The sequence below is a fragment of the Trematosphaeria pertusa genome, assembly GCF_010094035.1.
Source record: "Trematosphaeria pertusa strain CBS 122368 unplaced genomic scaffold BU26scaffold_3, whole genome shotgun sequence".
NCBI classification, from domain to species: Eukaryota; Fungi; Ascomycota; class Dothideomycetes; order Pleosporales; family Trematosphaeriaceae; genus Trematosphaeria; species Trematosphaeria pertusa.
The window spans coordinates 1,365,071-1,390,619 of record NW_022987214.1 but is presented as its reverse complement, the minus strand read 5'-3'; the positions used below and the strand labels follow the sequence as shown (position 1 = coordinate 1,390,619).

At 56.2% G+C, this 25,549-nt stretch overlaps 11 protein-coding genes across 11 annotated transcripts; 4 read left to right on the top strand and 7 right to left on the bottom strand.

Annotated features, from left to right (window-relative positions):
- Positions 1-537: 537 nt before the first annotated feature.
- Positions 538-2,986, top strand: BU26DRAFT_515619 (uncharacterized protein). Its single transcript, XM_033828121.1, has 3 exons — positions 538-1,724; positions 1,776-1,988; positions 2,045-2,986. Exons 1-3 carry the CDS (start codon positions 983-985, stop codon positions 2,797-2,799), a joined length of 1,710 nt encoding a protein of 569 aa, XP_033688254.1. The 5' UTR covers positions 538-982; the 3' UTR covers positions 2,800-2,986.
- BU26DRAFT_218911 (FAD/NAD(P)-binding domain-containing protein) lies at positions 2,894-4,559 on the bottom strand. The gene has a single exon (XM_033820734.1). It carries the CDS (start codon positions 4,241-4,243, stop codon positions 2,987-2,989), a length of 1,257 nt encoding a protein of 418 aa, XP_033688253.1. The 5' UTR covers positions 4,244-4,559; the 3' UTR covers positions 2,894-2,986.
- Positions 4,560-7,469: 2,910 nt separating this feature from the next.
- Positions 7,470-8,751, top strand: BU26DRAFT_218915 (glycoside hydrolase family 17 protein). Its single transcript, XM_033820735.1, has one exon. It carries the CDS (start codon positions 7,853-7,855, stop codon positions 8,597-8,599), a length of 747 nt encoding a protein of 248 aa, XP_033688252.1. The 5' UTR covers positions 7,470-7,852; the 3' UTR covers positions 8,600-8,751.
- Positions 8,752-9,159: 408 nt separating this feature from the next.
- On the bottom strand, positions 9,160-10,329 carry BU26DRAFT_547776 (uncharacterized protein; the record flags this gene model as incomplete). Its single annotated transcript, XM_033831902.1, has 2 exons — positions 9,160-9,794; positions 9,867-10,329. 2 exons carry the CDS (start codon positions 10,327-10,329, stop codon positions 9,295-9,297), a joined length of 963 nt encoding a protein of 320 aa, XP_033688251.1. The 3' UTR covers positions 9,160-9,294.
- Positions 10,330-11,728: 1,399 nt separating this feature from the next.
- BU26DRAFT_420121 (Bromodomain-containing protein) lies at positions 11,729-14,688 on the bottom strand (the record flags this gene model as incomplete). Its single annotated transcript, XM_033823343.1, has 8 exons — positions 11,729-12,219; positions 12,272-12,965; positions 13,015-13,273; positions 13,328-13,803; positions 13,978-14,037; positions 14,099-14,141; positions 14,242-14,333; positions 14,605-14,688. The coding sequence occupies 8 exons, from the start codon at positions 14,686-14,688 to the stop codon at positions 11,729-11,731; spliced, it is 2,199 nt and encodes a 732-aa protein (XP_033688250.1).
- A 492-nt stretch (positions 14,689-15,180) lies between these two features.
- BU26DRAFT_528497 (calmodulin dependent protein kinase) lies at positions 15,181-16,614 on the bottom strand (the record flags this gene model as incomplete). Its single annotated transcript, XM_033830851.1, has 5 exons — positions 15,181-15,615; positions 15,665-16,050; positions 16,100-16,256; positions 16,306-16,513; positions 16,571-16,614. 5 exons carry the CDS (start codon positions 16,612-16,614, stop codon positions 15,181-15,183), a joined length of 1,230 nt encoding a protein of 409 aa, XP_033688249.1.
- An 853-nt stretch (positions 16,615-17,467) lies between these two features.
- BU26DRAFT_515614 (uncharacterized protein) lies at positions 17,468-18,250 on the top strand. Its single transcript, XM_033828120.1, has 2 exons — positions 17,468-17,691; positions 17,785-18,250. The coding sequence occupies exons 1-2, from the start codon at positions 17,535-17,537 to the stop codon at positions 17,937-17,939; spliced, it is 312 nt and encodes a 103-aa protein (XP_033688248.1). The 5' UTR covers positions 17,468-17,534; the 3' UTR covers positions 17,940-18,250.
- BU26DRAFT_218895 (DUF1294-domain-containing protein) lies at positions 18,070-18,881 on the bottom strand. Its single transcript, XM_033820733.1, has one exon. It carries the CDS (start codon positions 18,659-18,661, stop codon positions 18,269-18,271), a length of 393 nt encoding a protein of 130 aa, XP_033688247.1. The 5' UTR covers positions 18,662-18,881; the 3' UTR covers positions 18,070-18,268.
- Positions 18,882-18,987: 106 nt separating this feature from the next.
- Positions 18,988-20,270, top strand: BU26DRAFT_477300 (uncharacterized protein). The gene is made up of 5 exons (XM_033825598.1): positions 18,988-19,346; positions 19,411-19,616; positions 19,670-19,758; positions 19,810-19,882; positions 19,934-20,270. The coding sequence occupies exons 1-5, from the start codon at positions 19,330-19,332 to the stop codon at positions 20,248-20,250; spliced, it is 702 nt and encodes a 233-aa protein (XP_033688246.1). The 5' UTR covers positions 18,988-19,329; the 3' UTR covers positions 20,251-20,270.
- Positions 20,271-21,226: 956 nt separating this feature from the next.
- On the bottom strand, positions 21,227-21,907 carry BU26DRAFT_588076 (uncharacterized protein; the record flags this gene model as incomplete). The annotated part of the gene is made up of 1 exon (XM_033834706.1): positions 21,227-21,907. One exon carries the CDS (start codon positions 21,905-21,907, stop codon positions 21,227-21,229), a length of 681 nt encoding a protein of 226 aa, XP_033688245.1.
- A 969-nt stretch (positions 21,908-22,876) lies between these two features.
- On the bottom strand, positions 22,877-25,204 carry BU26DRAFT_547771 (Cupredoxin; the record flags this gene model as incomplete). The annotated part of the gene is made up of 5 exons (XM_033831901.1): positions 22,877-23,706; positions 23,758-24,424; positions 24,679-24,741; positions 24,795-25,018; positions 25,065-25,204. 5 exons carry the CDS (start codon positions 25,202-25,204, stop codon positions 23,025-23,027), a joined length of 1,776 nt encoding a protein of 591 aa, XP_033688244.1. The 3' UTR covers positions 22,877-23,024.
- Positions 25,205-25,549: the final 345 nt, after the last annotated feature.

Here is a 25,549-nt window from a genome sequence, read left to right as displayed (position 1 = left end):
ATCCGTACTTAGAGGGTTGACAAGCTCTAGTAGAGCTATCGTGACCTTCCCTCATGAATGTCAACTTTGGCTAGTAGGACGTTTTTGCTTTGTGCTGCGTCCGATGAACGGTCCAGGGACGTGGATGGGAACCTTGGAAACCGGCTTCAGCGGGAAGGGTTCGCCGTCGAGTACCAGCCGGAGGGCAACTTCCTTCCACCGGAGATGCTGTCGCGGTTCGCGAAACAATGACTGCTGGATCGACGATGACCTGAGTTACCCAAACGTCCTGTGATCCCCTACCGGTGCCACATACCACAGTACTACTGTGGGCGTAGCTGGCAGTGCGCATACCGCAAGCTCAGCGTACATGTGTCGATGGGACTGCATGATCTAGAGCATGAATTCTCGTCCTGCGAAGTTTGAACCGTGGGAGGATCGTGAATGGATCTGGATGATGCCGAGGAACAGAAGGCTGGAGACCACCTTTCCGATCTTGGCCTAGCGTCTACGCTGGTGCAAGCGCAACGGTCCTTCTTCAGCACAGCTACATGACCGCCAGCCACGTCCAACCCCTATTTGCCTACTTTCGTTTAACACGAACCGCTATACGGCCATATGGGGCGCATGATCTCCGCAGCTAACGAACATGCTGTTTAGCGGCCCCTTCAGCTCGCCTCGGCGCTAGGAGGCGTATTGGTTAGTGCGGGACCCTCTCCTCTCACGAAGTGCCCCCAGCGCCCGGGCACGATCGAGGCACAGCTCAATCAGGACACAAGTGTAAGATTCGCTGCCTCTTTCTATCGCGCAGTCCAATCGACCTGCTCACTTTGGGCTCGTGCTTACGCGCGTGCTACGTTGTGTTTGTTGCAAGTGCCCCTCGGGCTCCAGCCTCAGAGGCGCAGGGCCGGTACCTTCCTTTTCCTTCAAATACCCCTCTTTCCGTGTTCACATTCACCGCAATGTTTCGTTCCTCGTTTCCGTGAAGCATACCCAGCTCAAGATGGCCGACGACACTCCGTGGGGAAGACGCCTCGTCATCTGCTGCGACGGCACATGGCAGTCCAGCGCCAGCTTTAAGGACAACGTCCCTTCCAACGTCACCAAATTGTGCCGCGTTATATCCCGCATTGGCACCGACGGCCACGACCCGAAGAAGAAATGGCACCAAATCGTCTACTATGACGGCGGCGTCGGCACAGGCAACCTGAGCGCCTCGGAGCAGCGACGGCAAGGCGGCACAGGAGCAGGCTTAGCGGAGAACGTGATCGAAGCGTACAACTTCATCGTTCTGAACTACGAGCCCGGCGACGAGATCTTCTGCTTCGGCTTCTCCAGGGGCGCCTACACGGCGCGCGCAGTAGCGGGCTTGGTCACCGATATTGGCGTCCTGAAGCCCATCCACATGCAGGTCTTTCCGGAGATATACCGCGCCTACATGACGAACGATGAGGGGCTTCCGTTCCGCGAGACGCAGGCTTGGCAGGATTTTATCAAGGGCAAGCTGACAATGCGTGGTCAAGAGCTGAGCAGGACGAGTGGTGGGATCCAGGGCATCCAGGAGAGGGCACAGAGCTGGGAGATCAATCCTCACCACAATTTGATCGCCAGCGAGGAGAGCAGGAAGGTTAAGGTGGTGGGCGTTTGGGACACGGTTGGCAGCTTGGGCGTTCCGGATGTTGCGTGGTTCGACAACGAGAAGTACAGAACTAAGTACGGCTTTCATAACGTGAAGCTAAACGAGAGTGAGTAAGCCACAATCGAGGAATATGCTGTGGAGTGCTAACAGTACGTAGATATCGAGCACGCGTATCATGCGCTGGCTTTGGACGAGCGCCGCAAAGCCTTCCGACCGACGCTCTGGTACATCCCTAAAGATCTCCAGGCAAGACTCGCGAAAGAAGGCAAGCCCATGCCCGAACTGAAGCAAGTTTGGTTCCCAGGGGTACACATAAATTGCGGCGGCGGCTCTGACGACTGCATCAAAGACATGAAAGGAGACCTCGAGCGTAAATATACCCCCTTCCCCAACAACCTCCAAAAGAAAGCCTGACAACTCCCCCAGACCTCTCCACCGCAACCTTCACCTGGATGCTCCAATGCATCGCCCCGCACATCACCATCGACCAGGCCCAGTTCAAAGCCTGGCTAGCGCAGTACGAGCGCTGGCTCGAGAAAGTCCGCTACTCCTGCACCTACCACCACGACACCTGGCTCGACTGGGCCAAGAACAAGATCCCCACCATCCCGCTCCTCAACCCCGCGGAAAGTGAGCTCGCGCCGCCGAAGCGCGACCCGCCGCACACGCACCCCGGCTTCGACTACGGCTGGGGCACTGGCCCTATCGTGGACTCGTACGGCGGCATCTACCTGCTGAACGGCGAGCTGCGCCGCGTCCCGGGGCACTGCCAGGCTGAGATGTTCGACCTCGCGAGCGGCGAGACGAAGCTCGACGATATCAACAAGTACGGCGAGACGAACGAGTACATCCACCCCATCTGCGAGTATCGCAAGATCATCCGCGGAGCCGAGGATAACTCCGCGCTGAAGAAGTTCACGCGCAAGTGGGAGAAGAGCGATGGGAAGGGCCGCTTCTGGTGGTATCGAGAGGGCGATCCGAAGCCGGTGCCGGAATGGGTCATTCTGAGGCATGTGGACGGGGAGGTCAACTTTGAGAGGACGTGGTATGAGCAGTGTGAGAAGACGGAGAAGATGCTGGGGACGCTGAAGAAGGCGAAGTATGAGAAGGACTTCTTGGCGGCGTTGGATGAGGTGAATGATTTCAAGGTTGGGGAGAGGGAGGGCTGGGTGTATCCTTGAGGTTGCGTGGGGTGTTTATGCAGGTCACGGGTGTCCTTCGAAAACTGGAGTCTCGAGAATTCTGTATTCGCTGTCTATCGCTGAAGAGACTGTCCAGACAAATCTAAAATGAAAATGAGCGCTTATCCGTATCTTCGCAACGCCAACCATTCTCCAGACACCCCCGCTACGTCAACAGCAACTTTCTTCAGCCGCTTGAGACTCCTTCCGCGCGGTCAACCTGAACATTAGGCTCCTTGCGCGCTTCCTCATAGTGCGCTCGAATCCTATCCGCCATGTGCTTCGAGCCACCCTCCGTGAAATGACCCTTCTTGTTCTTCGCCGTCTTCTGTGCATACCTCGCCGCGCGCGGGAACATCTCCTTCTCGTAGGCCTGCAGCGCCTCATCGAGGCTCTTTTTCCCTTTGCAGGCAGCGACGATCTCATGAGCTAGGACTAGAGAATCAGTCATGCCGACGTTGACGCCCACGCCTGCGAATGGGGTCATCAGATGCGCCGAGTCTCCGATCAGAGTGACGCCGGGGCGGGACTCCCAGGTGAAGCCAACCGGAAGCTCGTATAGCGTACGTGGGATGAGATAGTCCGTCGACTCCATGACGACGCGCTTGAGATCCTTTCCGGCGTGGGAGAAGTGCCTCTCCATGAACTCCTTGCGCGCAGCGTCCTTGTCGTTCCAGTCGATGCTGCACGTCTCGATGAAGTCCTCCGGGACCCTGAGGCACGCGTAGGTACGCTGACTGCCGTCACCCTGGCGCTGGGAAAGGATGGCACAGCCCTCGCCGAACGAGAAGCACGAGCCGTTGCCGACGTAGTTGCGCAGCCAGGGATTGCTCTTGACGTCGTTGCACCAGACCTCGATGAGTGAGATGCCGGAGTAGTGGGGCTTGGTGTCGGAAAGGAGATTGCGGACTTTGGACCACGCGCCGTCGCCGCCGATGACGAGATCGAAGCCCTCCTCCTTGCCGTCCGCGAAGACAAGATTGAACTTCTTCTCCTCTGTCTTGCTCGGCACCACCTCGTTCAGCTTCTTGCCAAACTTTATGCTCCCCTCCTCCAAGCTCTCAACAAGGATCTTCATCAGCGCCGCTCGATCGATCTCCGGGCGTCCGGCAAACTTCTCCTCCTCGCTCTCGCCCACCTCCTGCTTGTCCGCGCCATTCTCATCCCAGCAGACTTCGCCGCCAATGTCGACGAGCTTCATCACGTCAGACTCGGGCCGTGCGTGCTTGACGAAGGCATCCCAGAGGCCGGCTTCTTTGAGTGCGGCTTGGCCGGTAGTTGGGTGCAGGTCGAGAGTGCCGCCGGCGTGGCGGAGAGAAGACGCCGCTTCATAGATGGTGAAGGGGATGTCATGGCATTTGAGGAGAGAGGCCAAAGTGAGGGAGGCGGGGCCTGCGCCGATGAGGGCGATCTTGGGGGTGGACTTGGTGGTTGTGGTGGACATTGTTGAGATGGTGTTGGTGGAAATTTGACCGGTGTCGTGTTATCGTAGTGGAAAGTTCAGATGTGGTGGGTGTGCCGAGTCAAAGCTTCAGCTATGCTGTGAAGAATACTGTCTTTCTTGTTTGTAGGACGGTTATCGCGGTGGCTTTGCTAAGCAAAATCTCGCAAAAGTGATGAGCGTAAGCGGGAAATCGTTGAAAAGTGTTGGAAATTGGTCGAATTGTGCTTGGTGATGATATCCAATTTGAAGAGAACCCACGAGACCTTTATACTTATCCATTGAGTGCGTGTCTTACGTCTGTTTCGAGCATTTCGGTCGCATACGCGTGTCTCGGGAGCGTGGCGCTCTGGTGTTGAGCCTTCGGGCCCGAGCTAGCGCGCGAGCGACCGAAGGGCCCCCAACACCGACCCCCTCAGGGTCCGCAAGGCAGGCCAATGATTGGCCCGTCCAGAATCCTCGAGCTGGTAAGGCTGTCTGGGCGTTGCTTGTCGAATTCTTGTTCGCCCCCGTTGACGTTAGTGGATCGGAATTGCGCATGTCAGGCGGACTTTACGGGCAATTTACTCCTCTACGGTACTAGCTCATGATTTGACCAGAGAGGGAGGATTCGTTCTGGCACTGCGTCCAACGCACTAAGAAAGATGTAGTGTACGCAATTCCCTGGCGATATCGGCACATACTCGAGTCCTGGCGGTGAGGACTGAGACGCCGCCCCAACGGTGCGTACGCGCGTATGCAGCTCCGCGTTTTCCGTTCGCATGCGTATCCTTGGCATATGGACTGCTGTCGGAGGTGAGATAGAGTCGCACACTAAGCCTCCTTGGCGATGCTTGACTTGCTGCCAAGGGCGATTGGGTGAATGTGCATGGCGGGGTAACACTAGCGCCCCAGAAGGTTAGCTGCCAGGCCGGCTTTTCATGGCGCCACTCTCTGTCACCATCCAATTGACTCCTACTCTCTCGGTTCACAATCCGCCCGCTCGACGACGCTCCTGAGTCCCGACACTTCAAGCCTGCTCGTGCTATAAGACCGTACGATGCCTGGCGGACCTGCGTAAGCGCATGCAATGGAGGGATCAGTCGCGCGCTCCGAAGCCAACTGCAAAGAACTGGTGATGTGCTTCTCATTTCTCCTGGTTTCTCGCCGCATTGAAATCCCATTTGTCTTTCATTTCATTCGTTGTAAGCGCTTGCTCATTTGCGTGCAAGCCCGGGTGAGCCTTTGGCCCTTGAAAGCCGGCGGACAGGGAGGAAAGGACAAGAAGCCAACATGGCTGGCCGGGGGAGCGAATGAGGGGAACGGCAATGAAATGAAATTCGCAAGCGCCCAAATGCTTTTGCGGGGTCGAGATGCCGAAATTCAGGAAACATGGGGGAGGCGTTGAAGAGAAGCGGAAGTAAAATGAGTAAGTAGGAGCCTTGGAGGCTTGCTGAGTCGTGTAGGTCCTTGTGATCAACAACAAGAAGGGTAGGTAGTTCCTGCCCTCACTGGACGACCCCGATCGTGCTTGCCGTTCAAGCGCTGCTAACGGCGTCATGGAAATTGCACGGACGAACGACGCCAATTGGTCCACCGCACCGAACTCTTCAGCTTCTCATTTCGACCTTACACTTACACCTGTCGTGTGACCCGTGCCTCGCTAGGCCTTCTGCTCGAATCTGTCGCTTGTCCTCTTGGGAAAAACGCTCTTCTCGCATCCAAGACCTCCAAGACGCTCACCGCTGGCTTGGAAGCGCGCCGAAACTGCAGTCGTTCCCGACGGCCGACGCAGCACAGCATGCTCGAAAACGCAGGGAGAAGGACACCGTCGGGACGGACCCTGCGTCCCCGCAGTCGCGAATCTCGTGGCTCCTGAGAAGACGGCTCTCACGTCGCACAAGAGATGGATAGGAGATGCCGCGGAAGGCAGGTCGGAACAGGCGGCTTTTGAACGGTGAGGTCCCCGCCGCACAGCTGTGCTCGCGATCCTCGCCGCCAACAAGCAATCGAACGGTTCGGCCAATAAACAACACCCTGCTGGCGAATTTCACCCGCGAAGCGACGTGCAGCGCTGCCCCTGAGCACGCACGCCGTTCCCGCGTTCCTGATTCTGTTCCTGCAGCAGCGCCTGGCCGTGACCAGAAATTCCCGAGCGCCCAACGCCCACATGGTCGCCGCCGTCGCCCGCTGGAGATTAGACTGCGCGTGGTTGCGATGTGTCATTTTACATGCTCTGCTTTCGTCGGCGGCGCGGGTGGACGACTACTGAACGCCTCTGGTCTTTGATGAAGACCAAAGCCGAATGTTCCGCCGCTCATCAGAAATACGAGGCTGCCCAGCGAACCGTCCGCTTGCCCTCGAGGGCGGGGAGATTGTGCTCGCATCGCCCCAAGCTGCCAGCTGGAGCCGTTGCGAGATCCAAGGGCTCAGCGCGCTCGCAGGATTCCCATCCCACATCTATCGATTGCTCCAATTCGCCGCACGGCGACTTGTGACGCAGTTGTGCCGGTGTTGTGCATCCAACTGGCCTGTCAGGGGAAATTGACGCTAGGCACCCTAGCGACGCGCTAACTGCAAGTAGGCGGCGCCTCAACCGAAACAGAACAACTTGGTCTGGGGAAAGGCCAGAGCTCATTTCACGACGCACCCGTGCTGTGCATCATGGCTGCTTCGAGCCGTAGTTTGGCGCCGCGTGCTGCTGCGTCATGCCGTTTATGGGCCTGCATCGACAGTGCTTAATTTACGAATGGACAGACCCCTAATCGCCAAGGTCAGCAGGGCCATGGCGACGGCTATCAAAACCGCTGCTCTTCCTCCTCTCTTTCGTGTTGCTGCGCAAGGCTTCTGTACGTCCATAGCCTCGCACGCTCAAGTCCTTTGGCCTTTGTGCCGTCGTCATTCGTTTGTCCAGTCGCTCTCTTCACTTAATACCTCGTCACTCGCTTTTGCTCTACGTTATAACGAATAATCACTGCCCTAGCCGTCGCTATTCTTAGTAAACAAAGTCAAGATGAAGGGTCCAATTGTTGCTGCTTCGGCCGCACTTGTCGGTTCCGTGGTGGCCTCGCACCCGGCGCATGCTGGGTTCCACCTTCGTCGTGGATATGAATATGCGGAGGACCAGGTGTGCGAGGTCTCCACAATCTACACGACTATTTATGTGACTGCGAGTATGTGAATCCAATGTAGCAAGAGGAGGAAGAACTGGAAAACCACCAAGTTTAGAACAACGAAGGACGTGGAAGCTGATATACCGCAGTGCCTAGCATCGCCCCGAACTCAACCATCTACGTTGTACCAACGCCGATTCCAGAGACCTCGACGCCCTGCCCTGAGGAGTCCAGCAGCACGCCGATTTACACTCCACCAGCCCCATCGTCGAGCTCAGTCGTCTACGTGCCTCCTCCCCCTCCTCCCACCTCTTACAAGCCGGTGGCTCCGTCCTCGATCTATACTCCACCCGCATACACTCCCCCGGCGGTGCCTTCCAAGTCCGCCTACGTTCCAAAGCCCAAGCCCAGCAAGCCCGCCCACGGCGGCGGCGAATATGGCCACCGTATCACGCCCAACGGCCAGAAGTGGTCCATCACCTACACACCCTACGCGTCGAACGGCGACTGCAAGTCCGCCATGGAAGTCCAATCCGACATCGCTAAGATCGCGAGTCTCGGCTACACCACGATCCGCAGCTACAGCACCGACTGCGGAGTCTTCGACAATGTAGTCCCCGCCTGCCAGAAGCACGGCCTCAAGGTCATCTACGGCATCTTCCTCGACGCGAGCAAGGGCCCCAACTCGGCCGGCGCCAACGAGCAGCTCCAGGATATCATCGACAATGCGCCAAAGGACAGCATGGCCATGCTCATCGTCGGTAACGAGGCCATTTTCGCGCACGGCGTCCAGGCTGGCGACCTCGCTGCCTACATCAAGGTGTGCAAGCAGAAGTTGCTTGATGCCGGCTTCCCCTCCGATATTCCCGTCACGACCGCTGAGCCCGTCGGCACCTGGGAGGAATACGGTGCCGCGCTCTGCGACGTCATCGATGTGTTTGCCGCACAGGTTCACCCCTTCTTCGATGGCGGCATCACCGCTGGCCAGGCCGGCGACTTCGCGCTCAAGCAGATCGAGCAGGCGGCCAAGGTGTGCCCAGAGGCTGCGGCGCGCGGCAAGTACATTTCCGAGATCGGATGGCCGAAGTACGGCGAGGCGAACGGCGCGGCTGTTCCCGGTGTGAGCCAGCAGAAAGAGGCGATTGAGAGCATTATTAGCGCCGTGGGCGAGTTCGCGTGTATCTTCTCCTTCCAGGACGACGAGTGGAAGGAGCCGGGTGCGTTTGGTGTTGAGCGAAGCTTCGGTTGTGCGGATATCCTCCCGTAAGCGCGCTCAGTTGCATGAGCGAGAAGGTTAGGACAAAGGGAATCGATGATGACGGTGCCCTTACACAGACCCGCCACTCTTGTACGATCGAACACATCGTTGTCAAGCTTTTTATGGTCGTTACGTTATGTGTTTACGCCTTGTGCATTTTTGCATCTTACTCTTCCTATCGAAGTCGAATAGCGGCGGCTTATAACGGGGTAGTTTCTAGTGTTTAATTTCTTAGTATCTATCTACTATGTGTATCATAGCATCGATGCATCGAATCAAATCACAGTTTGACGTGCAATTGTTTCGGATGTATTACATGGATGTGAGATGTGTTATCCCCTGATAACGAGTTTGTTCCTGGGGTAGTAATTTAAAGGAGATGAGGAAGACGGGTGGTGGTTGCAGGGTTCATTTCCACCGTAGATGCCCAGCACTTATTACACTGCTCACAAACATTACAACACTACAGTAGGTAGGCTTAATATGTCGAGTTGCCGTTTGACATCGAAGATAATTCGTCCATACAGTATGATAAATACCGTCTTCCCATGGAAACAGCCCCGCTCCAGCGATCTCCAACCTTTCCACTCCCCACCAGACAACAACACAGAACAAACAAACTCATCCAATGCCGCCCAAAGCTCGCACCAAATACCCCGCCCTATTCCTCCAGTGCCTGCCCAATCAACCACGCGAGGCACCTATCATGGCTCACTGCCGCCGTCCCCCTGTGGCCTAGACATAAGCACATCGCCGCTCCAAACTCCCCACGAAAGCTCCACATCCCCATCCCCCTTCCCTTCCTGCACACCATCCACCCAAGCCTCCACCAACCCCGCAACATCCTCTCTCCCAACCACCCCCGCTTCATCAACCACCACCACCGTCACCAGCCACTCGCCCGCCGCCGCTGCATCCACCATCGGGTGCGCTTCCGGCTGCGTCGCCGCGCCCGCGTCGCGGTACAGCGAAGTGTGCAGTTTCAGCGCCGCTTGCTTCGCGCCTAGGAAGGAGAGCAGGGAAGTCTGGAGCTGCTGCACGTGCGGTGGAACTATGCTGCCGGTGGTGGTGGATCCGGCCTCGGGATTCGGATTGACCGACAGCACGATGAGGAAGTTTGCCGGCGGCGTGCCGGTCTCTGCGTGCGAGGGGGAGAGCGGGAGCGCGAGGTCCTGGAACGTGCCGCTGATATTGGTGTTGCTTGCTACGTCGACGTAACACGTTAGCAGTAGTCCATCAATCCATCCATCCATCTAGAAGGAAGAGCAACACATACCCCCCAAACCCCCCATACCCTTATCAACAACCTCATAAACCTTAAACCGAGCATCCACAACCTCAAACACACTCCCCTCCCTACCGACCGGCACCTCGCCCTCCCGCAACGTCCGTGTATTCTCCAAGTCCAGCCGCCGGTTCACGCCGTCGTACAGCGGGCTGCGGACGAAGCCGATGTCGTCGACGTGGCACGTGTAGAAGTACGGCGTCAGGCCTTTTTGGTCGTCGTGGCTGTATTTGGAATGCGCGGAGGAGGAGGAGGAGGAAGAGGACGGGGCGACGAAGCGCATGGCGCCTGTGACGCTGCCGTGCGAGGAGGCAGGCAGGTGGAGTAGCTCTGGGAAATGCAGTTTAGTCCAGCGCAGGAAGAGGGCTGCGGTTTCGGGGCTGGGGGACTTGAGGCGCGGTTGCACGAGCATGATGCCCGGGCGGCGCTGGGGGGTGGGGTGGGAAGCGGTCATCTCGGATGGGGATGGCGGTTTGTTTGATGTTGGTTTATCGTCCGTCGTGCTTGGTCGAAAGAGAGAGGATAGGATGTATGGTGCTTGATCCAACGAGGGTATCTTCCGCGTCCGCTAAGCAGCAGTGTGCGTCCCTTCGATCCCCTCGCTATATAACCCACCTCCCCAACGCAACGCAGTCAGTTCCTCACCACCCAAGCCCCCATCTTGCAAACGCACCCTCTTCACCGCAATCCCCCGTCCACGCCGAACACAAGGCACGATCCACACTCCTCCACCTCAGCTCCGCTACGCTCAGCCCGCGTTTGCTCTTGTAGGTAAACTAGACCCCCCTCCCTCCTCGCTGTAAACCATTCCTCGCACCTAAATTCCATGGCCATCCATGCAGAGCACCCTACCCACCACACCAACCACTCCCAGGCCCTCCTCCTAGGTCCTAATCCCATCTCCCACCCACCCCATCTAACCCCAATCCGCTCTAGGCTAGCGCCTGGGTACTCCCCCCTCTACCAGGGTCCTCTCCAGCCCATCCCTGAACGCACCAAGTCCCCTTCTAAAAGGCGCGATCCAGACCCATGCGGGTCATCAAGCTACTCGAGGGCTGAGATGGCGCTACTACCGAATGCCTAGTTCGCGCTCGTGAGTGGATGGTAGAGGAAAGATCGTTTGCTTTGCTTTACACGCCTCACAGAAAGGGCGTTACATAGCTTCTTCCAGGTTTTTGAGCCAATCACAAGGGCAAGAAAAATCACCTGATTTATCCACCCAAGCGTTAAGATTCTGAGATTCTGGGGATTTCGAGGAGGGGAGAGCGATAAGACACGGCGGGAGAGAGAAACAGTACCTACCTCATCCGAGAAGATCTTTAACCACCAAACAACAATTCCAGGAATACGCCCATTAGCTACTAGAGCCCAATCGCACAGTTAAATCCCAGGAAGAACCAAGCCATTCAAACCGTACCAAGGAGCCAAAAGTCTAGCCGGGATATCCAGCCCAGGTCCAGAACAATGCGACGACGCAATACAACGCGCCCATCTTTTCCACGCAACCAAGTCCTAGCCCGGGGCTGAAGTATTCAACGCTCTCTCATTCCTAGCTGTGAAGGCCACAAGCCACTAACCCGTGAAACCACTACTCATCAATGCTAATACAGAGGAAGGAATAAAGCAGATGCCCACACAGAGTCTGCGCTGGGACCCCCTCCAAGAAACTGCTTGCTTCCCACGGGCAAACCTCGGAGAATAACAAAAGACCAGCCATGCCCAGCCCGATTTCTGTGCTCTTAAACGCCGGGTAGACATAGACCCTTACAGCCCCGAAAACGTACAAACGCCTGCTAAGCCGCCTCGTTCCCCAATCCGACATTACCCTCATCTTCCACGTGTGGGCCGTTTTCCTACGACGTCCTCGTCAGATGCAAGAAGATGGTGCATTTCTCAATTTCCACCTGATCTTTGGGATCTTTGGGATCTTTGGGATCTTTGGGCTCTGGTTTCCCCTTTCGATCCTTCTCCGCAACGATCTCCACTTCGACGCGATTTACGCCTGCCATGAGCTTGGCCTCAAAGACTGGTTCGCCTTTCTTCTTGCCACCTTCATAGCCTGGTCCCATGGAGGTGCCGTTGATGCCTGCGGTAACCGGTATTCGATTCACTTCGAACGTCTTATTGCCATTGACGGTCACGAACAGCCGATAGAGGCGGTTGGTGAGCGCGATGGGAACGTGGGGCACGATTTGGAGGTACGAGTAATTCGGTGACAGAATCATCGTAACGCTATGCGAGGTTTTCTGCTTGTTGGCGAGGACATTGACAGACCATGGCTTCGGCAGGTTGAGCGCAGGATGAGTGTTGAGAGTTATCTTGGGAATGAGGGCTTCCTCCACACCTGGTCGGTGTTAGCAAGCCAATCAACGTCCTGCAGCAATGGATATACTTACTCTTCAGCGGCACCTTCCTGAGGTTCTCGAAGTGAGGCGTCGTAGGAGGGACATAGTAGTTCGGTGGTGGGTGGTACTGATTGTAGGTTCCAGTCTGCTGGCCGATCGGTCCATTTGGATGCGGACTGCCACTTGCCGGTCGGGATATTGACTGTGGCGGAGGCATGACAGGGTGCGGAGTCTGCGCTGGCACGCTTAACCGCTGGCTCTGACTGTCGGATGCGTTGCTAGCTGGTCTGATAGCATTTAGTGCCGGGGATTGCACATCGTTCTTGATCCCATTCACAGCCGGAGGCGATCCTGCGGTTCTGGACTGCGCGGCAGGCAATGGGGCGATGGTGGCGGCAGCTCCCCGCGAACCGCTGAACGGATTGCTAGATGCCGAGGGAGTCTGTGGTTTGCCAGCAGATGATGGTCGAGGCGATCCGGTGCCATTCATGCTATCCAGGACATGGCGTTGCTGCCTCCTAAGAGCTTCATTGTCCACGATGACACCAGGAGTGGCAGAACTACGCGCAGCTGGAGTATTTGGATCTGATACTGGGCTTTGTCGCAACTTCAGCTTCAACTGCTGCTGCTTCGGAGGTGCTGGCACGGGAGACGGAGCGGCGACCGACATATTGAGCTTGAGCTTCGGCTGTGGTGGCTCTTCGACTTTGGCCTTAGCTTCCGCTAGCCGCTTCTTGAACAAAGCCTGCGTCTGTGAGCAATGGATAGTAGAACATTCTCAGGCATATGCATACCTCGAGCTCAAGGGATACGTTGTAGATGTCGCTGCCATCCTCATTGTAATCTCGAGCGTTGATCCATATCAAGCTCGTTGCCTGTTCAAAGGCATCCCAGCTCTTCAATTCCGTGATACCGGTTGGCGGATTGCGGCCAACGACGCCGCGAACTTTCTTCTGTACCGCCGAGAGGGACATGGGCTCCTTGATCAGTTGATAGTAGTCCTTCAGCGACCGGCTAGGCAGTTGCACGAAGGGCTGGAAAATTGGCAGACCGCTCCTATAGCAGCGTCAGTTATGACCAAGTATGTGAAGCTTGCCCACTACTCACTCTGGCTCTACGTAGTCGATCAGCTCGCGAATGATCCGGTCCTGCACTTGCTGGAAGGTCTTTCCCGCAAAGTCCGGGTTATCATCTGGTTCTTCCGGGGCTGTTGACGCTGAGTGGCGTAGCTTCGAAGGTGCTGGGGTGGTTTGTGCTGCGGTAGCCGCCGCTCGTCGCGGTCTCTCGGTGGAATCTGGGGTAGGAGCCGCAGGCCGGGGTGTCGAAACCGCAGGGCGAGGGGCGGGCTTCCCCGGGGGCGTTGCCTCTTCGCCGGGTACGGGCGTAGCAATCGCCTGATAGCCTTGTATACGGTATGCGGGGTTGTGCTTGACCATCCAGTTCGACGCCGTCTTGCGGAGACGCTCGGCATCCTCGTAGATGAGGGACTTCTTGTCGTTGTACGCCTTTGCATTGTTGACGAGCCGCTTGCAGTCGCTCTCGACCTGCGCAAGTGTGGTGTATTCTCCGCGGTTGAGCTTGTCCTGCAATGACAGTCAGCAATTCATCCTCGAGCTGGGTGCGGTATATCGGCTCCCATGCTCAAGGCAGGGTGTATATAGGGGTATAGGGCCCAAGAAGGCTCAATGTGAATAGATGTGGACAGTGTGATCTCTGCTGTGGGCATTGTATGCGACATGTAGGTGCGGGCATCGTACCTCGATAGTGTCGATTGCAACGGGGAGCTTGATCACGTCGTAGTACTCCGGGATCTCGTCCTATGCGCATCTCGTTAGCGGGGCCGACGCGGGACGCGGGGGAGCGTGTCCAGGAGCGTACCTTGTCGGGGAGCGTGAGGAAGTGCACCGCAATCGGGCGGCCGCTGCAACCTGTCAGTAACAATTCGTGCGGCAGCCGGGCAGAGCGAGTCGCTGCTCAGAGCGCGGCCAGCCCAGACGAGGGCGCGGGCGCAGGGCACTCACGTTTTGTCCTTTGCTTGCTTCAGGCTCTCCAGGAACTTCAAGCCGTTGGTCGTCGTCGTCTCCGGCGTCTCTGAGGCGGGCTCCGCGTCGGCCTGCACTCGCACAGTCCATCGTTAGCATTCGGCATTCCGTCTTCCAAATATCCCTCCCGGGCCATCTTCGCAGGCATCGCCGGCGGGGCGCTCGCGGTGTTGCGGCGACGAGGGAGGGGCTGGGGCTGGCGGAGGGTGAAGGTCGCTCGCTCGTCGAACCAAGGCGTCGCGCTCCACGTCCAGGAGCCCTCCCGCATCGCGTCCGTCCGTCCCTCGTCGTCTCCGAGCCACCGCCGACAATGCTACCACCGTCACGGAGGGCTGCACGTACCGGCACTTTCTGGCGCTTCGCCGGGCGACCCTCATTTTCGGCCACCGCGGCGCTGGCGGCTTTGCGCTTGGCTGCGCTCTCCATTTCCCCCAAATCGCCGTCGCGTAGGCTATCCGAGCGGTAATTCGCAGGCTGGCTCGATGGCAGCAGGTCAAGGGCGGGTGCAGCCGTGTGCGGAGTCGTGCTCAACTCTCAACACCTGGGCAATGCGACGCGCACCTGCACCCTTGGAGGCTAACCTGGGAAAGGTGATCCGAGCTCGGACCCTTTTCGCACATCACGTGATCCGCAAACATCCATGGATCCACCTGCGCATGCATCAGTCCATCGCATGCAGGTGTCCGTCCCACATTCACAGGAGCACCAATGAGAAGGAATATCAATCTGTTTGCGTCTGATTCGGAACTTGCCGACCGCTATCCGGGACAATCGTGTCTTAGCTAATCGCCCTGGTCACTTGCAACCCAGTATCCCAAAGCCAAAGAAATCAACTTTAAAGCAAGTGACTCTGTGCCCCTAAACCATGTCGAGAAATGTACTGAAGCATCATAAGGAGACAAAATCTCAGACTTGGACTCAGCCCTTCTTGGCCGCCTCGTTCGCCTTCTTCTCGAACTCCTTCTGGGCCTCTGCCTCCTTCATCTCTCGCACCTTGGCTAGCACCACTTCTCTGAAGATGGCCGATTTGGCGATCCTGCTCAAGCGCCCGGGCGACTTGCCCAGGGTGCTCGCAGAATCACCCGCACTCTCTGTTGTCGTCAGACCCTTCTCGGTGCTGTGTGCCGCTAACGCCTCACCCGCTGCCTCGCGCGCGTTGGCAGGCATGTCTGCTTCTCCAGGAACGTCGTCTTCTTCGTCCTCTTGCATCTTCAGCGCTTCGATGCGGTTGGCAAGCTTGACGAGCTCGATGCCGCGCCTGAGTCGGGCCTTGGCAACGTATGCGCGGATCTCGGGCAGTAGGTTGTGGTCCGAGGCAGTCTTGCCGCTGACCCAGATGTGCTTCAAAGCGTCCTGATGATGATTAGCCCCATGGCACAGAATGAAGCGCTGAATGCCTTACCTCGCTATTGGGTCGCTTGTCGGGATTTGGTTGTAGAAGCAGCGTGATGAACTCCTTCGCATCCTTGCTGACGTCCTTCCAATACCGCTCGTGGAAGATAACGCGGCCGTTCTTGCATTCCTCGATCAAATCGGCCAAGTTCTCTGATCGGAAAGGGGAGTATCCGCATAGGAGCGTGTAGGTGATGACACCCATGGACCACATATCAACGGGCTTTCCGTGCCCCTTCTTGAGCATGACTTCGGGGGCGGCGTAACCAAATGAGCCAGCCATGGTGGTGAGGACCTCGTTCTTAGAGTCGAGCATCTTGGCGATACCGAAGTCGGCAAGTACCAGGGAGGAGTTGGGGTCGGGCGAAAGATACAAGAGATTCTCCGGCTTGAGATCTGGACATAATCAGCATCACGATTGGTGCGTTACAGCCAAGGCACCAACCTCTGTGCACCACGTTGTTGTGGTGGAGATAGTTGACGGCATCGAGCACTTGTCGGATGGTCTCGGCCGCGTCCTTCTCCGTGAACTTTCCCTTCTCGCAGATTCGGTCGAACAGCTCGCCGCCAGTCGCCAACTGAGTTACGATGTAGTATTTGTCCTGCCAGAGTCAGCTCCCAACCGCCATACTATATCGGGCTTGTGCCCACCCTCGACTCAAACCAGTCATGGAACTTGACAATGTGCGGGTGGTGCATGCGCTGAAGCATCTCCAGCTCGTCGTAGACCATCTGCTCGTTGCCGCGCACGTTCTTCTTCAGGATGATCTTGACCGCGACCTTGCCCTCGGGGCAGTCGGCCTCCCTGACAATGCCATATGTGCCGGCGCCCAGTGTCTTTCCAAAGCGGTATCGAGATCTGCGATCGGTGTTCTCAGCATATTTGTCGCCTAGGAGGTATTAGAGGTGCGCGAACTTTCTGTCGTAGCTGTCGGGCTGACCGTGCAGCTTGTTCAGCATGTTTGTCACTGCGATTCGGTCAGCAATCGTTCGAAAACAGACGCCACGATAGAAGAAGGGCGCACAACTCATTTTGGGTGTGTGGCTCGCAGCGCACTTGCTGCGCTGTTTCGAGGCTGAGAGTCAAGCGGAGCTGCCTGTCAGGCGGAGCAGGTATCGTGGTGGGGGTGGTGAGGGGTAAACGATAGACGCTGCAGGCTGATCAAGGCAAAGAAAGTATTACTAGGCGGGTGGAGAGGAGGTTGCGTGTGTCGTAGGGAGAGGGATGGAGAGAAGAGACAAGCTCAGCTCAGCAGCTTAAAGTGTTGTCGTGGGGTCGTGCCTGCCGCCGTGGGTTGGGGGCCGCGTTGCGCTGTGTGTGAGGCTGAGCGCTCCCTAATTGGCTGTGCAGCTCTCACCACCAGAAAGGTGGATTCAATGGCCTATGCAGGCGCAGCCGGGAACGGTAAAAGCGGCATCAGAGGATACAGAGGGCTGAGCAAGGCTTCTTCGATACAGCTCTGGTGCATCCTCTGGGGTTGATGGTTCTCTGCATCTCAGGAGAGGGCTGTAGCGCTGCCAGATTCCAAAAATTACACCTTGTCAATACCATTGCGAGCTGCGACCTGGCGCGTCGCGACGCCGTAAATGTCCTGTTTCTACACTGAAGATGCGATCTCGCATCATCCCGTAGACAAGACATAGGCGAATCTGGTCCAGACCAAGCCCTAGTAGGCGCAGGGATCTGCTCAGGGAAGCCGGCCGTGAAAGGGCGGACAGGGATGATGTCATCGCGACATAGGGAAGGCGCACCGTCACATAAAACCTGCCCATTCAACTAGAACACCGCGCTCATCATTTCTCTATCCCGACATCGATCCTCTACACGCTTATTGCCCTGCGCTCTATCCTCAGTCAACACGCACCAAACAACCCTCAAGATGACCGCAACAAAAGTAATCACCATCCTAGCCGGCGTCATCGGCGTCCTAGCTCTCGGCGTATACCTCTTCGGCATCCCACCAGAGATGAAGCGCAAGCTTGAGCGCTCGGCCCTCAAGACCATGGGGGAGAACAAGATGTCCTATATGGCCAAAGGTGAGCCATATGCCTTTATGGGCCAAAGGCAATGAAGCACTTCCCCCCGTTGCCTCCATCGCCTCCAGCACGAATGCTAACACTCCACCTCAGACCAACTCTCCAAGATCCCCGCCTCAGACCAAGAGGACGTCAAGCAGTTCAAGCAGGGCCTTGGCAATGCCGTCGGGGGAGGCTTGAATAACCCACTGGGCGAGCAAGCCGGTGAAACCGCGGACAATTTGACCAGTCCGTTTACCGGTCGCTAATTGCCTTCTCCATTGCAGGTCGCGTCGCGAGCCAAGTCTGGGATTCGATGCAGGACCTGTCGAGGGACGCGTACAAGCGGGTCTCTACCATGACGCGGAATGCGAAGGAGTCGGCGGCGCGAAAGACTAACGAGTCTACGACAACACAAACGAAGCACGAATAAATGGACCGGGCGTCTTAGTACCGGTTGGGTAATGGCTTTGCGTTCCTTGGAGGGTCGGACTTGGTACATTGATATTCCGGCGGCATTGGGTATTCGGCAGTGGATACGCATTTCCTAGGTAAACCACGAAACATCATTCTCCTTCTAGTCCATCTTATTGCCCGCTCAAGGCACCGTGACTCCACCACTCCAGACAGCCCACCACACGACTTGCCAGCCCAGCACAATCATCCAGAACGGTATCTGGAACGTCGTCTTCTTCGTCTTATGCTGGAAGTAGTGCTGTCCAACCAGCGCCCCCGGCCAGCCTCCCAGCACCTCCAGAATATGCAATGTCGCCTCCTTTACTCGCCATTCCAAGTTCCTCGCCTGCATCTTATCGTACCCATACAGCAGAAATGTTATGCCGCTGACAACAGACGTGTATGCGAACGGGAAGAGAGACCCGGTGTTGGCGTAGAGTCGGACGAGAGTCACGGTGGGTAGGACGAGCGAGCAGGCACCCACCGCGGTCGCGGCAGTTAAGGGTCGGTGACGGTGCGGTCTTCGCGGCGGCATCGTGGGGGAATGAGCCTGCGTGGACGGAGAAATCGGAGTGAGCTTTGTGTTGCACGTTCGTGTTTCGCCAGAAGCTTATGTCCCGACCGGGAGAAATGGGTGCCTTAAGTGAGGAACAGCGGCCATGTGCGAAGCGGTTGTCGGGGATTCCACCGTCGGATGAAGATCATTTGCGGGGAGAAAGCGGTTGGCGAAGGAGGGAAGGGAAGCTCCAAACGCGAGGTCAGCATACGTCGATCTCCCGCCTTCCACTAACCCAGCCTGGACTAGCTAGTCTCTCTCAACCACACTCTCGGATACAGTGGACCTCTCACCAACCTTTCCACCGTCGCATCGTTTATGGATCAGACGAAACGTCTTGGGCAATATTAGTCCGCGTGTCGAGATGTTCCGCAAAGATAGCTTTCCCCGCTGAGAACATTCCCGTAGTTATCGTCCGCCACCCCAAGCCTCTACCCCTGAAACCATCGGGCCGACACTTCCGTTCCGCTAGTTTGAGGTCTCGCCCTGACGTTGCCAGATGTACATTCCTGCAGCATAGCCCTCCTCTCCTCACGGTCCCTCTGTACTGCCCGACCGGAGCGTGACAAAAACCTACCGTCCTGTATATAGCGTTGAGCCACTCCTAATTCTCCCGAGCACAGAGATCTCCACATCGAGCAGCAACGATGGTCGGCATAGCCTTGTTCGTATACCCTCTTTTATCGCTCATTTGCCTTTCCGTGGTCGTAGGCTAACGCGTGTGCAAGATACCACTGCACTCGATGCGATAGGCCATTCGTACACGCAGAAGCGCTCTACCAGCATCTGAGCAGTTCGCAAGCCCACTGGCCATGCACGGAATGTGGATTCGACGGACCCCATAGGGCGGATCTGATGTCTCACTACCGCAAGACGGGATGCCGACATGTGTGTGAGGGATGCTCCGGTGGAGCGGGATTTGGGTGGGTGAACGGTGCGTTAGCGGTACAGCAAATCTCTAGATGACCGTCTGCTAATTTTATCTAGACAGCCCGGAGTACTGGGAGCATGTCGCGAGGGAGCATGTGTGCACTGTATGCGGACGGCATTTCGGCAGCGAGTCTAATCTTCAACATGTGAGTACCCAACCATACTATAACACAGTACTAATATGCTTACCATTCTAGCACGCAATAACTCATCGAAACGCAACAATCAAATGCCTCGCCTGCGACCGCAGATTCACCACCTATGGCGGCAGTAAACCTCCCCGCCTATCGCCCCGGAAATACCTACTAACCCCATTCCCAGTGATCATCCACCTCGAAGCCGGGACCTGTGCATCTGGCATCGATATGCTCGACCTTAACAAGTCTGCCGCCATGTGCTACCAGTCGCGCAAATGGGTCTTCAAAGAGTTCCGGAATGGCCTCCGCGAGCACATTGCGCCTGCGCCGGCGGAATGCCCATTCAAATGCCCGACTTGCGAAGCGGGCTTGCCGAAGTTGAGCAGCCTGTTTATGCATGTAGCGAGCCCTAGTTGTGGACAGGGTATCAACGGGGGTGCTATGAAGAAGCTGAAGAGGTGGCTGTGGAAGAGGCATCATGCGGGGTATCATAGGGCTTAAGGGGTGAGTGGTGGTGGCCGGGTGGCCGGGTGGGAGAGGGGTGATATGAAGATGATGCTATTTGCTTCTACGCGTACTGTTTACGATTGGTTAGAACTAGGATGCGGAAGAGGTGTAAGATGCAACATTAGCGCCCTTTCTCCCTCTAACATCTTTATTCCATCCACCGATGCTGCCGAAACAAATCCCTATTCCCTCCCTTTCCTTCCCCTCCTCTATGAGATAGACCCCGCTGGAATCCCTACTTTCTCCTAAACGGACGCGTAATGCGTTTCCAGGGCGCACGTCTCAATCCCTCCTCTCTACTATTCCGCCGTTCAAACCGTACTGTCCTGATGCACAGGGGGCCCTCAACCGGACTTCCGCTCCCTGAACTACGCCGCCTCACCCTATTAATCTTGCTCCAGTCGGTAGGTACTGTTCGGCGATGCCAGTATACGTCTCTATCAGGACACAGAGAAGGCGCTCTCGCAGCCGCTCCGGCGGTCGCCGGCATAGTGCTTCCCTGGGCACGCGATTCTACGTTTGACGAGGTGTGAACAGGATAATAAATTACTCTAGGCGGCGGAGGGTAATCGTTGCCCCTCTTCTTGCGCTTGTTAATCAACTTGTTAAAGAAAGATGATAGTGCCTTTGTAAAACCGCTTGGCTTCCTAGGGTGGTGGTCGGCGTCGTCGTCGGCGGTCTTGCCGCTGGGGGAGGACATGTCCATGGTGGTAGCGCGATAACAGGGAGATGGGACGACTTGGAGTTTGTCGTAGGGTTATATATGAGTCGCGCAGCGCGTTTGGGTTTGCCCGGCTCCGTTTGAGGCGACGCCGTGGCTTTTGCTTGTAAAAGCCACGACACAAGGAAAAAATTTAGGTATGTATGACACCCTTGTTCCAGATCCACGAATGCTGGTGCTAATTCCTCTGCCTCCATTTAGAGTGGCATAGCTGCACAACCCACGCCACTCTCTACCACTCTGAGCCGACTAGTGCCCGCGCCTTGACTGCTCACAATCCCCGCACTTCCCGTCTTCTGCATCGCCCTGGCGCAGTCTGAAAGCAGGATGGACCGACCAGCCCGTTTTCCCTCCCCATATCGCCGTCGTACTCGACACCCTCCTATACGCCTGCGGTCGCGGCAGCGCTTGAGCTCCCGCTCCATCTCCCAAACCCGCGCCGTATCCCCTAACAGTTCCCGGCTCCGACGCAGTCCGCCCATGAGCTCCCTTCACCGCTTGGTCTGTACCGCGCCTCTGCTCCCCCCGTACTTTCTGCCAGCTCTGATCACCCCATCCATGCGCGCCGAGGTCAGGAGCGGTCGCCAACTCCTCTTGGGTGACTGCGCGCATGTTGGAGGAGTAGACTTTGGGCTTGGGGCCCTCGCTGTTGTTGGCATTGCCGTGTTGCGATTTGGTGTTGTTGCCTTTCGCTTTGGTTTTGGCTCGATCGACAAGGTCGCTGAAGAAGGTTTTGGACTTCTTGAGCGCGGTTTCGAAGCGGGTTGGCCCGTTGTTCGACATGATGACTTTGCTGGGCAGGAGGCGATAAGTATGCTCTTGACGGTGGATAGAGCGTTGGTGGCGTAGTGGATGTGGTGAGTTGGCGAGTGTGTATGGATTGGATTTGCTCCACGCTGGTTGCCCGGGTGTCGCACGTTTGCGCGCCATCACGTGAGTTCATGGCAGTGAATGGTCAAGAACGTGGTGAAATGCGAGGTGGTATGACATCATAGCCAATTTGCTTTAAGAATTACTCGCCATTCTGTGTCCGAGAGTAACCATTCCGGGAGCTATTTCTGAGCACTACTGTTATCTGATTTCTCTCGAGCTACATCCAACCGCACCAGGGTCTCCTCCATCATTTCCCCATCTTACTAAGCCTACTTCACCAGAGCGAACATGTGATTTCATCCCCTCAGTCTTCCCTCCGGTACTACTCCGCCCGCATCGACACCGTCTCGACTTCTCTCCAACGACCCCGGCAACTCCCATCGTCCTCCAATATTCTCCAATCCCCTTGGCAATAAGCGCCACCCCTCCTCGCCGCGAGATCAGATCATCCATCCTGCACCCACCCGACTGCCAAGAGACCAGGGCATGACATGATAGCTCCATTAAGGTGTGGCTTTCCCTCTATTCCTTTGTTCCATCAGCCTCTTGCCTTGGCATTATTGCTCGAGGCTGTGCCCTACGCAAGGCTGGTTCGAACAGCGGTGGTTACACAGAAAGAGCCACAAAGAAGCCACGGGGTCTAGGCCTTTGGCAGCCGCGGAGTTTCTAGGCCGAGAGTCCTGCTACACAGGACGAAAATAAGGATTGTGTCAAAGTTTAACTATCCTGGCGGACTGGTCGCCGGGGAGGGTGGAAGATATGGTTTTGCGAGCACGCGGTGGGTAGCAGTACAGAGGAATGTAGTTAGGTCCATTGGAGCATCGAAGGATAGAATAAGGCGCTAAGAAGGGGATTCTCGCCGTGCTAGCCTCCGTGCTCACATAGGATAATCGAAAGGAAGTCTCAGAGTGGATGAGAGCCGCCGCACTCGGAGAAGGAATGCGCTGGGACTAGCGAGGAATGCTAGGCAACAGCAGCAATAGAGGTTGCAAAATTTCAACAATATTATAATTCGACTCCAACATTAAATTAAAGCTTTACGCCAGTCGTTAGCGACAGACCCGTACGCCATCTATACCCTTCCAAAATAGAGTAGAATAATATTTCCAAGACAGTATCAGAACGCCTCATATGTACCCTTTTCCGAGCTAGTCAAAAAAATTTCGTAACATCATTAGTTCCTCTTCTTCGTGGTCGTCTTCTTGTTATCGTCATTCTTCTTCGTGCTTGTGCTCGTGGGCGCCTTCGTAATCGCCGACGAGGCTACCCTAGCCGCAGACGTAGCGGAAGCCCGCGTACTTGTCGCCAGCGTGGTCTTCGGCGGTCCATTGGCCCAGTACGACTCGAGCGCCTTCTCGAGGCCTTCTGGGTCATCGTACGCGTCCATCATATAGAAGTCGTACAGGCGCTCTTGGATGTGTTCTGGTTCGAAGTCGTGGTCGTTCTCATCCTTGGATCGATACTTCTCTTCCATGGGGTCGATGAACTTGGTCGTCTCGGGATATCCCCAGTCCGCGAGGCTGGTAACATTGAACGCAGCCATCATGTCGTGGTCCTCATGGATGAGGTTGTGGCAGTGGAACATGTACACGCCGTCATATGGCGCGTATCGAGCGATGACTCGTACGGTTTCTGATTTGCCAAGCAGGACGACATCCTTCAGGGCTTCCTTCTCGTACGGAAGGACTGAGCGGCCACCGGACCGCGAGAGAATCTGGAAGTCGACAAGGTGGATGTGAACCGGATGAGACCAGCCACCGCTGCTATTCTCAAGCTCCCAAATCTCAACCTTGCCGCGCTCAGGCTTAGCAAGGATGCGGTTCTTGACATCGGAGAAGGTGACACCATTTACCATCCTGTGTCTCCAGTTAGCACTGCATACCCAATCGCGCTGTAACCTCACTCACCACATGCCGTTGCTGCGCTCGAACTTGAAGTGGCGATCGACACCACTCTTTGTAGGTGGGAATGGAACAGCTCGAAGGGACGAGGGTAGATTGCCGTTGCCATCCTGACTGGTGACTTCACTGCCGACCACAAACCGCATGACCTTGTTCGAGCTGTTGTAGTCCTCATCGGCCTGCACGTCGCGTGCGTTCTTGACAGTAATGTTCTTGCCTTTGTAGTTGCTGAAGTCGATTACGATCTCCCAGCGCTCAGCCATGGCGATCTCCAGGTTGTCGCTCTGTACGGGCTTCGTCATGAGTCCGGCATCCGAGGCAATGACATGGAAAGGGATCTTCTTGTTGCTTGGATCGTCGAAGGTGAGCTTGAAAGCCCGGCTAATGGAAGTGTCCAGCCATCTAAGACGGTACTTGCGCGGTTCGACCTTGAAGTATGGCCAAGGCTCCCCGTTGACATGAATGACGTCGCCGTAGAGAGAAACAGTCTCGCTGGCGGGGCTGAATAAGGTGCCATCTTTGTTGTACTGCTTAGATGCCAGCGCCAAAGGCAAATCGTACCTGCCGGAGGGTAATTTCAGAGCGTCCTCAGCTTGGTCATGGAGGATGTAGAATCCCGCCTGGCCGAAGTAGGCGTTTTCGGCCGTGTGGTGGATGGCGTGGTCGTGATACCCTGATGACGGGACAATTAGCATCATGCTCTGAGAGATAGAGTACAAATATCAATTGTTGGACACATGCCAACATTCACAACGTCCAAGTAAGACAATGTCTTATGAGAGGAAGAGTCGCTTACTACGCATAAGTTAGCATAGCTCTATTACTATTTGTACCGGGGGCTTGAATACCAGAGAGTGCGAGCGCTTTGTTTGTTAGGGTAATCTGGTTTCGTCAGCGTCACGTGCGCGAGTGACAACCATGACCTACAGTAGTCCTTATACTGCCCAGGCTTAGTCACGTCCTCTGCCCAACCATCGAAGGGTGCACGGCCTAGCCTAGGTCAGTACCCATAGAGCATATATAGCACAGAAGATGAGACGAACTGTATGAGCCGTGTAGGTGGACGGAGATATCCTTGTCACCATGGTTCCTGAACCGAACAACAGCCTCTCGGCCTCTCTCCATGCGGAAAGTTGGCCCCGGCGACACGCCATCATAGCCCACGAGCTTAGCTGGCTTGAGGCCTGGGTAGACCTGCTGCTCGAATGGCTTAATGTCGATCTCATAATAATCGATGCTCTGGCCCGTTGTTGCGTTGTAATAAGTCCTGTACTGGTCAGCATAGGAAGGAGACTTCGCCAGAAAGGACATACGCTTTTGGACTCTTCTCTGGAGGGAAGGGGAGAGGCTTTTCAAAGATTTGCTTATACACGGGGCTCAGCCACTCGTCGTCGCCGGCAAAAACATGCCGTGCCAGAAGGGAAGCCACCACAAGAGAAAAATAACTCTTCATAATGCAGGTCAAGGAATCTGGTGCCTTAAAGATTGACCAAGAACGCCCTACAACGCCAGAGCAGAATTGAGTCAATTTCTCATAAGGAAAAGTAGGCTGGCGTCCGGCATGGACTTTATATTGAGAGGAAAGCCATGACAAGTGCAGCTCTGAATGACCCATCACGGCCTCATTCAGACCAGACCTGGACTCCACTAATGCAAGACGGTCAAGGGCTCGTCCTTCCTAGGTCCCCGATAGCCATGCCACCGCGAGGAATCAATGGGCAATTTCTTGGCACAGAAGTCCAGGTTCGCTTGGATGCATGGTGTCTAGACAGGCGTCGATGCGGCTCAAGCCACCTCT